The sequence below is a fragment of the Trachypithecus francoisi genome, unplaced genomic scaffold (genome assembly GCF_009764315.1).
Source record: "Trachypithecus francoisi isolate TF-2019V2 unplaced genomic scaffold, Tfra_2.0 Lachesis_group5, whole genome shotgun sequence".
Taxonomy (NCBI): domain Eukaryota; kingdom Metazoa; phylum Chordata; class Mammalia; order Primates; family Cercopithecidae; genus Trachypithecus; species Trachypithecus francoisi.
The window spans coordinates 93680199-93693121 of NW_022681470.1; the positions used below are offsets into that span (position 1 = coordinate 93680199).

A 12923-nucleotide genomic window follows, 5' to 3' on the forward strand; every position below is an offset into this window, starting at 1 on the left:
TGGTGGGGGAGAGAGAAAGAGAGAGAGAGCAAGCCAGAATACTCATTGACGGATGAAGGGGCACCTTACTATGTGACAACTTCAAGATCAGAGATCTTGGACCCAAGACCTTGGGACTGTCCCAGGGTAGGACTCTAACCCACAATCCTAGAGAGACATGACCAGTAGAAGTATAATAAAAGAAGACAGAAGAGGTGGAAAGGGAAAGGAAGCTAGGAAAAACAGGCTCCTGTAGCAGCAAATGTGAATTGGGAAAGAGAGGAGTTGTTGTTCAGGGGATGTCCTTGGAGTCCCTGAGACAGTGGAGAACTCACCCATCAGCGGAGACACCAAAAAAAGTGTTTAGGCGGCTGCTTTTCTGTATTGCAGGGAGTCATCATCAGGTCAGAGGGTCAGGGCCTCCAAAAAAATGGGCTTGAATAGGGTAGCTCATTTGGGACCCTCATTTTGAGCAGAAAGAAAAACAGACAGGAAGAGACCTGTTGCAGAAAAGAAAATTTATGATTTTAGGAGGGACTAGAAGAAGTTGCTGAAGTGGGTGCAGTGACAAAGAGAGTAAGGAAAAAAATGAAACGGCACCAAGTGCTGAAAAACCTGGAGTATCTAGACGTTGGCCAGTGAGGGTCCCCATACCAGATGCTGAAAACCTGGGAGCATCTGGGGGTGGCCAACAGTGAGGCTCAAAGACATGAGACCTAACACAGATGTGGCCACAGAACAATGTGACTCTGACATCCCAGAGTCAGCACAAAGGAATACCTCTCAAAATAAGCCTGCCTTACATGGAATAGAAACAACTATCCAAATTGCCAAAACAGAGACTATAAACATGACAACAGGATAAACATAAGCATGCATTTAGGCACTAAGAGCAGAAAAGTAAAATGACAGGTCGTTAGAAGCTAAAGAGAAAGGTCCAAGAGAGAAGGTGACAAAGTATTACAAAGGACTTGGATGCCCAGGTGTGCTTCTGTCTGGGGCACCCAGATGATGGGGGACAACGAACTGCCTGACAACCTAGAGACACCATTCCCATTTCCTGATTGATTTGAAAAGGTAAAGGGAGAGAGAAGAGAGTGAAAGAGAAAGTAAATCAGTTAACACCAAATTGGCCAGGCGTGGTGGCTCACGCCTGTAATCCCAGCACTTTGGGATGCTGAGGCGGGTGGATCACGAGGTCAGGAGTTCAAGACCCACCTGGCCAATGTGTCTACTAAAAATACAAAAATTAGCCAGGCATGGTGGGAGACACCTGTCATCCCAGCTACTCGGGAGGCCGAAGCAGTAGAATCGCTTGAACCCGGGAGGCAGAGGTTGCAGTGAACTGAGATCGTGCCACAGCACTCCACCCTGGGCAGAGCAAGATGCCGTCTCAAAAAAACCCCAAAAAACAAAACACACATTGAGGGGGAACAAAGGGGACACTCACCTTTTCGTGGAGGCCAAATGGTGCCAGTCAGTCTTTGGGTTCAAGCAATTCTTATGCCTCAGCCTCCCAAGTACCTGGGATTACAGGCGTGCATCGCCATGGCTGGCTAATTTTTCGTATTTTTAGTAGAGCCAGGGTTTTGCCGTGTTGCCCAGGCTAGTATCGAACTCCTGAGCTCAGGCAATCCACCTGTCTTGGCCTCCCAAAGTGCTAGGATTACAGGCGTGAGCCACAGTGCTCAACCCAATCAGTTTTAATTTAGGGTCTGGCTAAAGGTCTCCCTCAGTTCCCTTTGGCTTATTATTGGTGCCTTCATAGTCACCAAAGAATGATGCAGGTCAACCCCAAATTGGGGCTCAGCCCAGGAGGGTTCTTGGTTTTGCACTGGAAGGAATCATGACTGAGCCAACAGAGTGAATTGAAAGTAAGTTTATTAGAGAAACAGAGGAAGGGAAATGGCTGCGCCATAAGAAAGAGAAGTAGCAGCAGCAGCAGCAGCCCTGTGGATTGCTGGCTAGCTGTATATATACAAAGACAACAAGGAAAAAATATGTAACGGTGCCAAATGTCAAAATACCCAGAGTATCCAGGCATCAGCCCATGAGAGTCCCCATACCAAATACCGAAAATCCCAGAGCATCTGGGGGTGGCCAACAGTGACCCCCCAAAGGCATGAGATCTATATAGCCATATATATATGGCTATACTTTGATTATATGCTAAATAAGGGGCGGATTGTTATTGGATTTTCTGGAAAAGGGGTGAGGAGTTCCCGGAACTGAGAGTCCCTCCCTTTTTAAACCATATAAGGTAACATCTGGGGGTTGCCATGGCATTTGTAAACTGTCATGGTGCTGGTGGGAGGTTCTTTTAGCATGCAGATGTAAGGAGGACAACAGGAGATGGCTTTCATCACCATCTTGCTTTTAGCTGGTTTTGGCCAGTTTTTTGATCAGCTCTTGTTTTGTTCAGCGGGGTCTTTTGAACAGTGCTTGGAAAACAGGTCCTGCTGATCTCCTACCTCAAATGGAATGTGAGGTGACAATAGGGCCAGCACAAAAATAGAAATCTGAGACTGAAATTTAGTAAGAGGCAAGGACTAGAAATGTTCACAGTGTTAGTCATGGTGCTTCTCCATGGAAACAGACATGGAGGGGGAAGAACAGTGGATTAAAGAAAACCTTGCATTGAGGAAGAAGATAAATAACAGAGAAGGAACAACTGGAGAAGTAGTAGTAAAAGTGAAAAGAGGAAGGAGAGCTTTAAGAACAAGGTACTTTAAAATTTAGTAGCAAAGGAGGGATAAGGATAATGCCTGAGAAAAAGGTTACATTTGAAGATTGATGATCTTGGAGAGTAGATTCAGGAGTTTGTTGAGGAAAGGACATTATATGAAGGATTTAAAGAGGAAGGAATGGGGCTAGGAACAGTGGCTCACACCTGTAATCCCAACACTTTGGAAGGCCAAGATGTGGGGATCTTGTGGCCAGGAGTTCAAGAACAGCCTGGGCAACATAGCTAGGTTCCACCTCTACAGAAAACTTTTTTTTTTTTGGTCTTTTTTTTTTTTTTTTTTTGAGACGGAGTCTGGCTCTGTCGCCCAGGCTGGAGTGCAGTGGCGGATCTCAGCTCACTGCAAGCTCCCCCTCCCGGGTTTACGCCATTCTCCTGCCTCCGCCTCCCAAGTAGCTGGGACTACAGGCGCCCGCCTCGTCGCCCGGCTAGTTTTTTGTATTCTTTTAGTAGAGACGGGGTTTCACCGTATTTGCCAGGGTGGTCTCGATCTCCTGACCTTGTGATCCGCCCGTCTCGGCCTCCCAAAGTGCTGGGATTACAGGCTTGAGCCACCGCGCCCGGCCTTTTTTTTGTCTTTTTGAGACAGAGTCTTTCTCTGTTGCCCAGGCTGGAGTGCAGTGGCGCAGTCTCAGCTCACTGCAAGCTCTGCCGCCCGGGTTCACGCGATTCTCCTGCCTCAGCCTCCCGAGTAGCTGGGACTACAGGCGCCCGCCACCACACCCGGCTAATTTTTTGTATTTTTAGTGGAGAAGAGGTTTTACCGTGTTAGCCAGGATGGTCTCCATCTCCTGACCTCGTGATCTGCCCTCCTTGGCCTCCCAAAGTGCTGGGATTACAGGCGTGAGCCACTGCCCCTGCCCAGAAAACTTTTAAAAATTAGCCAAGTGTGGTGGTGCATACCTGTAGTCCCAGCTACTCAGGAGGTTGAAACAGGGACAGTTTGAGCCTAGGAGTTCAAGGTTTCAGTGTGCTCTCATTGCATCACTGCACTCCAGCCTGGGTGACAGAGCAAGACCTTGTCTGTAAAAAAAGGAAAAAGGAGGAGGAGTGAAACACCAGAGATTTCTTTCCTCCCTCTCCCCCATCCCTGTCCTCCCCTCCTCCCTTCTCTTCTCCCTTCCTCCCCTCCCTTCCCCCACCATCCCCTCCCCTCCACTTTCTTCCCTTTTTTTTTTTTTTTTGAGACGGAGTCTCGCTCTGTCGCCCAGGCTGGAGTGCAGTGGCGCGATTTCAGCTCACTGCCAACTCTGCCTCCCGGGTTCATGCCATTCTCCTGCCTCAGCCTCCCGAGTAGCTGGGACTACAGGCGCCCACCACCATGCCCGGCTAATTTTTTGTATTTTTAGTAGAGATGGGGTTTCCCCATAGCCAGGATGGTCTTGATCTCCTGACTTTGTGATCTGCCCGCCTCAGCCTCCCAAAGTGTTGGAATTACAGGTGTGAGCCACCATACCCAGCCTTCGTTCCTTTTTTTGTGGTGGAGGAATGGGCAATGATAAATAGCTAGAGAAGGCAGCAAGATTATTGAATATTTTTTCAAGATAAGTTGTCAGAAGGAACTGGAAGAAATTATGAGATTAAAATGCTAGAGAAGGAATGGATAAATATGGGTTCATAGTCACTCAGTTATTGATAAGTGTAATTAAGAGATATTTAAAATCAGTTTACAGATATCCAGATTTAGATATCCAGATTTATTGTTTAGTATTATCTGTGATATCACTCCCCTTCATTAATCTGGAGAATTAAAAATTGATTCTACTACTTTGCACTTTGATTAGTTGTATATACAAGTAATAGCAATAAAAGTACACTGTGAGAGTCTCTCCAGAATTTTTCTTTAAGTGACTTTTTTATTTTTTGTAACACAAAACAGAGAGGAAGAAAGAAAGATTGACAGTTCATATATATCTACTTTGGAAAACATTGAAAACTTTAAAGGAGAAAATAAAAATCACCTGTAACCCTGCTGTTTAGTTGTTCTTTTTGTTGTTTTACTTTATTTTAAATAACATTTTAGTTTTGTGATTATGAATGCAGCAGCATCATATACACTGTAGAAAAAAATGAAAATACTGCATAGATAAGATAGTTGGATTATTTTGAAGTATTGATATTGTGTTACAATCAATACCTTTTTTTTTTGTTGTTTGTTTGTTTGTTTGTTTTTGAGACGGAGTCTTGCTGTGTCATCCAGGCTGGATTGCAGTGGCATGATCTCGGTTCAGTGCAACCTCTGCTTCCTGGGTTCAGGCGTTTCTCCTGCCTCAGCCTCCCAAGTAGCTGGGATTACAGGCTCCTGCCACCACACCTGGCTAATTTTTGTATTTTCAGTAGAGATGGGGTTTCCCCATGTTGGTTGGGCTGGTCTCGAACTCCTGACCTTGTGATCCACCTGCCTGGGCCTCTGAAAGTGCTGGGATTATGGTGTGAGCCACTGCGCCTGGCGATACATTGTTAAATCATGTTTCTTTTTTCTTTTCTTTTCTTTCTTTTTTTTTTTTTGAGAAGGAGTCTCACTCTGTTGCCCAGGTTGGAGTGTAGTGGCATGATCTTAGCTCACTGCAACCTTCACCTCCTCAGCTCAGGTGATTCTCTTGCCTCAGCCTCCCGAGTAGCTGGGATTACAGGCACGTGCCACTGCGCCTGGCTAATTTTTGTATTTTTAGTAGAGACAGGGTTTTGCCATGTTGGCCAGGCTCGTCTTGAACTCCTGATCTCAAGTGATCCACCCACCTCGGCCTTCCAAAGTGTTGGGATTACAGGCTGGAGTGCAGTGGCACGATGTCGGCTCACTGCAAGCTCTGCCTTCTGGGTTTGCGTTGCCCAGCCTAAATCATGTTTCTTGACTGCAGGTGTTAGTGTTTAAACTTTTTTTTTTTTTTTTAAAGAGATGAAGTCTCACTCTGTCATCCAGGCTATAGTCCAGTGGTACAATCATAGCTCACTGCAGCTTCTAACTCCTGGGCTGAAATGATCCTACCAAGTCCCTGGGACTGTAGGCAGGAGCCACACCATCCAGCTAAAAAAAGCTGGGACTGCAAACCTGCACGACCACACCCAGCTGCTGCTTTTTTTTTTTTTTTTTTTTGACTTTTTGCAGACACAAGTTCTCTGTTAAGTTGCCCAGCATGGAAATGTTTTTTGTTTGTTTGTTTAACAGGTGAGGTCTCATAATTCACTGCAACCTAGAATTCCTGGCCTTAAGTGATCCTGCTGCCTCAGCCTCCTAAAGTGCTGGGATTACAGGTGTGAGCCACTGGGCTTAGCTAGAAATGACTTATTTATTTATTTATTTATTTATTTTTAGAGAGACAGAGTCTTACTGTGTAGCCCAGGCTAGAGTGCAGTAGTACAATAATGGCTCACTACAACCTCTAACTCTTGACTTCAAGTAATCCTCCTGCCTTGGCCTCCCAAAACGCTGGAATTACAGGCATGAAGCCACAAATGACTTTTTTTTTTAGACAGGGTCCCACTGTGTTACCTAGGCTGGAGTACAGCGATGTGATCGCGGCTTACTGTTGCCTTGACCTCCCGGGCTCAAGTGACTCTCCCACCTCAGCCTCCCAAGTAGCCAGGACTACAGGTGTGCACTTCCATGCCTGGCTGATTTTTGTATTTTTTGTCAAGACAGTGTTTCACCACATTAGCCAGGCTGGTGTCAAACTCCTGAGCTCAAGTGACCTGTGCACCTCAACCTCCCAAAGTGCTGGGATCACAGCCGTGAGCCACCCATGCCCAGCCCACAAATGACTTTTTAAACAAGCATACCAGAACTTTAAAATCTAAGCAAGTATTGCCCCTCAAAACACAGAGGTTCACTTTGGTAGGCAGAGCCTCTTCTACTGACGTTTTTACTACTTAAAAAATATTTGGGGTCAGGCATGGTGGCTCACACCTATCCCTGTACATTGGGAGGCTGAGGTGGGAGGATTGCTTAAGGGCAAGAGTACAATACCAGACGTGGCAACATAGTGAGTCCCCATCTCTAAAAAAAAAAAATGAAATAAAATTAGCTGGGCATGGTGGCAGGAACCTGTAGTCTCAGCTACTTGGGAGGCTGAGGCAGAAGGATCACTTGATATAGTGCCTACAGCACTATTTGTTACCTGATGCATTATAGAGTTTTCATTATGGTATATAAACTCAGACCCAAACATCAATCAATTCTTCAAGTATCTCCTCATTTTCCTCATCACTATACTAATCTTAATTACCGCCAACAACCTCTTTCAACTCTTTATTGGATGAGAGGGCGTAGGAATTATATCTTTTTTACTAATCAGTTGATGACATGCTTGAACAGACGCCCAGGAGGTTGAGGCCGGAGTGAGCTGAGATCACACAACTGCACTCCAGCCTAGGGGACAGAGCAAGACCCTGTCTCAGCAACAACAAAGAATTGGAAGTACTTGACCAAGCGCGTTGGCTCATGCTTGTAATCCCAGCACTTTGGGAGGCGGAGGTGGGCAGATCACCTGAGGTCAGGAGTTCGAGACCAGCCTGACCAACATAGAGAAACCCCATCTCTACTAAAAATACAAAATTAGCTGGGTGTGGTGGTACATCCCTGTAATCCCAGCTACTCAGGAGGCTGAGCTACAAGAATCTCTTGAATCCGGGAGGCGGAGGTTGTGGTGAGCCAAGATCGTGCCATTGCACTCCAGCTTGGGAAACAGGAGTGGAACTCTGTGTCAAGAAAAAAAAGAAAAACAAGAAAAAAAATTGGAACTACTTTTTAAACTGTCCCTGCAGGACTGGGTGCGTTGGCTCATGCCTGTAATCCCAGCACTTTGGGAGGCCTAGTGGGGTGGATTACTTGAGGTCAGGAGTTTGAGACCAGCCTGGCTAACATGGTGAAACCCTGTCTCTACTAAAAATACAAAAATTAGCCAGGCGTGATGACATACGCCTGTAATCCCAGCTACTTGGGAGGCTGAGGCAGGAGAATTGCTTGAGCCCGGGAAGTGGAGGTTGCAGTGACCCAAGATCGTGCCACTGTACTTCAGCCTGACCCACAGAGCGAGACTCTTTCTAGAAAAAAAAAAAAAAACAACTGTCCCTGCAAACACATTATCAGCTGCACCACAAAATCATTTTTCATACTCTACATAGAGGAAACGTTCCTTTTTTCTACAACCTTTTTTTCTCTCTGACTCCACAATGCTTTTCAATCTAATTCCCCTTCCCTGAGCCCTTTAGGACCCCACCTTCCTTTATAGATATGCTGGATGCTAAAAGACCTCAGAAAGAGAAGCTGAGCAGGGTAAGAGAAATAGAGAAAGCAAAACCTTATTCAGAGCATATGTGTAACTTATTTACTGCCAACCTAAGAACTCTGTGTTGATAACATCAAAATTATTTTTTTAAATTTATATTTATTTGTTTATTTTTTGGAGACAGTGCCTCACTCTGTCGCCCAGGCTGGAATGTAGTGGTGCGACCTCAGCTCACCGCAGCCTCTGCCTCCCGGGTGCAGGTGATTCTTGTGCCTCCTGAATAGCTGGGATTACAGGCACCCGCCACCACGCCTGGCTAATTTTTTGTATTTTAGTAGAGATGAGGTTTCACCATGTTACCCAGCATGGTCTCAAACTCCTGAGCTCAGGCAATTCGCCCACCTTAGCCTCCCAAAGTGCTGGGATTACAGGTGTAAACCACCACAGCTGGCCGATCATAACATCAAAATTAGCTGAGAACAGTACAAATCAACTAATTATAAGCTAAAATCATGCTACTCACTTTTAGGAGGCAAAGAAAGAAGCAGCATAAGTGGAAATTAGGGTATGTAAGTCAAATTCAGAAGAACAAGTAAAATTCTATTAGAATAAACACCATTAAAACAGAAGATTTAGCTGGATGGTGTGATGGAAGTAAGCTATAACAATGCCACTGCACTCCAGGCTAGGCGACAGAGTGAGACCCAAGTATAAAGACTGTCTGCGGCCGGGCGCGGTGGCTCAAGCTTGTAATCCCAGCACTTTGGGAGGCCGAGACGGGCGGATCACGAGGTCAGGAGACCCTCCTGGCTAACACAGTGAAACCCCGTCTCTACTAAAAAATATAAAAAACTAGCCGGGCGAGGTGGCGGGCGCCTGTAGTCCCAGCTACGGGAGGCTGAGGCAGGAGAATGGCGTAAACCCGGGAGGCGGAGCTTGCAGTGAGCTGAGATCCGGCCACTGCACTCTAGCCCGGGCGACAGAGCGAGACTCCGTCTCAAAAAAAAAAAAAGACTGTGTTTTGAAAGAAAATGTTCAACTAAGTAGTACACAAACTAGGGAAAAAATTCGGAAATAGAACAAGTACACAGTGAAAACTTAGGCGTCCTTTCATTCAGTACTCTTGCTCCCCAAGTCCTCTTCCCAGGTAACTTTTATTTTTTATTTTTTATTTTATTTATATATTTTTTGAGACAGAGTCTCGCTCTGTTGCCCAGGCTGGAGTGCAGTGGCCGGATCTCAGCTCACTGCAAGCTCCGCCTCCCGGGTTTACGCCATTCTCCTGCCTCAGCCTCCCGAGTAGCTGGGGCTATAGGCGCCCGCCACCTCGCCCGGCTAGTTTTTTGTATTTTTTAGTAGAGACGAGGTTTCACCGTGTTAGCCAGGAGGGTCTCGATCTCCTGACCTCGTGATCCGCCCGTCTCGGCCTCCCAAAGTGCTGGGATTACAGGCTTGAGCCACCGCGCCCGGCCCCAGGTAACTTTTAAACAAATTTTTTGTGTATAGTCCAGGGATATTCTGTATATATGCAAGCTATTTCCTTGATAGCCTGATTTATGATGTTTACTTTTTACTTTTTTTTTTTTTTTTTTGATACAGAGTCTTGCTCTGTCGCCCAGGCTGGAGTTTAATGGCTCAATCTCGGCACACTGCAACCTCTGCCTCCTGGGTTCAACATATTCTCCTACCTCAGCCTCCCAAGTAGCTGGGATTACAGATGCCCGCCACCATGCCTGGCTAATTTTTTGTATTTTTAGTAGAGATGGGATTTTGCCATGTTGGCCAAGCTGGTCTCGAACTCCTGTCCTCAAGTGATCCACCCATCTCAGCCTCCCAAAGTGCTGGGATTACAGGCATGAGCCATTGTGCCCAGCATTCTTTTTTGGTTTGTTTTGTTTGAGATGGAGTTTCACTCTGTTGCCCAGGCTGGAGTGAAGCGGCCCTGTCTTGGCTCACTGCAACCTCTGCCTCCCAGGTTCAAGCAATTCTCCTGCCTTAGCCTCCCAAGTAACTGGGATTACAGGTGCCTGCCACCATGCCTGGCTTATTTTTGTGTTTTTTTTTACAGCCAAGGTTTCGTCATGTTGGCCAGGCTGGTCTCCAACTCCTGACCTCAAGTGATCTGCCTACCTCAGCCTCCCAAAGTGCTGAGATTACAGATGTGAGCCACTGCGCCCAGCCTACTTTTATTTTTATTTATTTATTTATTTATTTATTTTTTGAGACGGAGTCTTGCTGTGTCGCCCAGGCTGGAGTGCAGTGGCGCGATTTCGGCTCACTGCAAGCTCCGCCTCCCGGGTTCACGCCATTCTCCTGCCTCAGCCTCCCGAGTAGCTGGGACTACAGGCGCCTGCAACCATGCCCGGCTAGTTTTTTGTATTTTTAGTAGAGACGGGGTTTCACCATGTTAGCCAGGATGGTCTTGATCTCCTGACCTCGTGATCCACCCGCCTCGGCCTCCCAAAGTGCTGGGATTACAGGCTTGAGCCACCGCGCCCGGCAAGCCTACTTTTAATACTACATGAATATTTCTTTGTGTGTGTGTGTGTGTGTGTGTGTGTGTGTGTGTGAGAGAGAGAGAGAGAGAGAGAGACAGTATCCTGCTCTGAGAGAGAGAGAGAGAGAGAGAGACAGTATCCTGCTCTGACACCCAGGCTGGAGTGCAATGGCATGATCACAGCTCACTGCAGCCTTGAACTCCAGGGCCCAAGTGATTCTCCCACCACACCCTCCTAAGTAGCTGGGACCACAGGTGTGTATCACCACACCCAGCTAATTTTAGAGCCCCTCACTTTTGTAGAGACAAGGTGTCTCCTTATGTTGCCCAGGCTGGTCCCAAACTCCTGGATCCTGGCCCAAGAAATCTTCCTGCCTTGGCTTCCCAAAGTAATGGGATTACAGGTGTGAGCCACCTGGCCTAGCCTAATTTTAAAAAATTTTTATTTTTAGTAGAGACAAAGCCTCGATATGTTGCTCAGACTGGTCTCAAACTCCTGGGTTCAAGTGATCCTCCTGCCTCGGCCTCCCAAAGTGCTGGGATTATAGTCATGAGCCACGTAATGACTGTAAGCACCTGGCTTTTTTTTTTTTTTTTTTGCACGACAGGGTCTTGCTGCATTGCCCAGTCTGGAGTGCAGTGGTGCAGTCATATCTCCCTGTAACCTCAAAATCCTGGCCTCAAGCCATCCTCCCAGCTCAGCTCCCCAAATAACTAGGACTATAAGCATGCACCATCACCCCTTTTTTCTTTGTCTTTTTAATGCTATCCTCACCTACTCCCCCGACAAAGGGAGTGTTTATGAAGTGTTGAGGTGAGAAAGTTGTCTAATGGACTGTAGAAGCATATATTTACAATTTTATGGTGACAATTACTCTTCTGCTCTGTCAAATTGATTTACAAAGTCAGGGCATTTTATAATTATAGTTGATGAAATGTGGTTTTAATGGTCATCTATATAAAATGTCATCAGGGATTTCCTCTACAATTAGGAGTCTGATTTTTCGTAGGAAAAAATGCAAAACTGAAAGCATGTTAGAAACAAAAAGGCCTTAGCAATTACCTAGTTTATTTCCCTGACTTTACAGATGAGTAAATTGGATCTGAGCTTTGATTTAAGAAAGGAAAATGCCTGTATAGTATATGCTTAATTCATGAAGTTGTCTACCTAGAAAGACTGTAATAAGACGCTGAATTTTGCAACAGAGTATGATTCAGAATGGTCAAAGTGTGGAGCAATATTTGTGATTCTTCAGGGAAACCTCAAATGCATTCTGAAGGGGAGATACCTTCACTGCCATCAGGCAGCCAATCTGCAAAACCAGTAAGCCAGCCCAGGAAATCAACCCAGCCAGATGTTTGTGCCTCTCCTCAAGAAAAGCCACTCAGGACTCTGTTTCACCAACCTGAGGAAGAGATAGAAGATGGTGGACTCTTCATTCCAATGGGTAGGCTTTCTTCTTTTTAATTAAATGAAACATCTTTATTGAAGTATAATATGTAGAAAACTGCACATATCCTAAGATATCCTGAATTCACTATATTTTCACCAATTTAATACACCCTTGTAAGCAGGACCCAGATCAAGATACAGAATGTTATCAGTACCCAGAAGTCCATCTTGTCTTCCCTTTCAATTACTCTCTACCCATAGGTTAACCACTATCCTGATGCCTAGCAGCATATATTGGTTCAATTTTTTTTTTTTTTTTTCCTTTTGAGACGGAGTTTCGTTCTTGGCTGGAGTACAGGGGCGTGATCTCGGCTCACTGCAACTGTTGCCTCCTGGGTTCAAACGATTCTCCTGCCTCAGCCTCCAGAGTAGCTGGGATTACAGGCACCTGCCACCACACCCGGCTAATTTTTGTGTTTTTGGTAGAGACATGGTTTTGCTATGTTGGCCAGGCTGGTCTCGAACTCCTGACTTCAGGTGATCCAACCACCTTGGCTTCACAAAGTGCTGGGATTACAGGTGTGAGCCATTGCGCCCAGCCAGTTGTTTTGTCTTTTTGTCTTTTATTTGAATGGAATCATGTGTGTACATTTTATAACTGCCGTTTTTTTGTTTTTTGTTTTGTTTTTTGAAGACAGGATCTCACTCTGTCACTCAGACTGGCGTGTAGTGGTGCCATCACAGCTCACTGTGGCCTTGACCTCCTGGGTTAAAGTGATCTTTTTGTCTCAGCCCTGAGTAGCTGGGACTGTAAGCGCGTGCTGTCGCAGCCAGCTAATATTTTTTTTTCTTTTTTTTTTGAGACAGAATCTCGCTTTGTTGCCCAGGCTGTTGGAATGCAATGGCTTGATCTCAGCTCACTGCAACCTCCACCTCCTGGGTTCAAGCAATTCTCCTGCTTCAGCATCCCTAGTAGCTGGGATTACAGGCGCCTGCCATCATGCCCAGCTAATGTTTGTTTTTTTTGTAGAGGCGGGGTTTCACCATGTTGGCCAGGCTGGTCTTGAACTCCTGACCTCAGGTGAT

General features: G+C 45.9%; 1 protein-coding gene across 1 annotated transcript in view; it reads left to right on the forward strand.

Moving 5' to 3' along the window:
* GON4L (gon-4 like) overlaps window positions 1–12923 on the forward strand; it is a 102793-nt gene that overhangs the window by 16745 nt on the left and 73125 nt on the right. Inside the window, 1 exon segment of the mRNA XM_033196129.1 lies at window positions 11701–11892. Coding sequence (XP_033052020.1) covers window positions 11701–11892 — 192 coding nt within the window.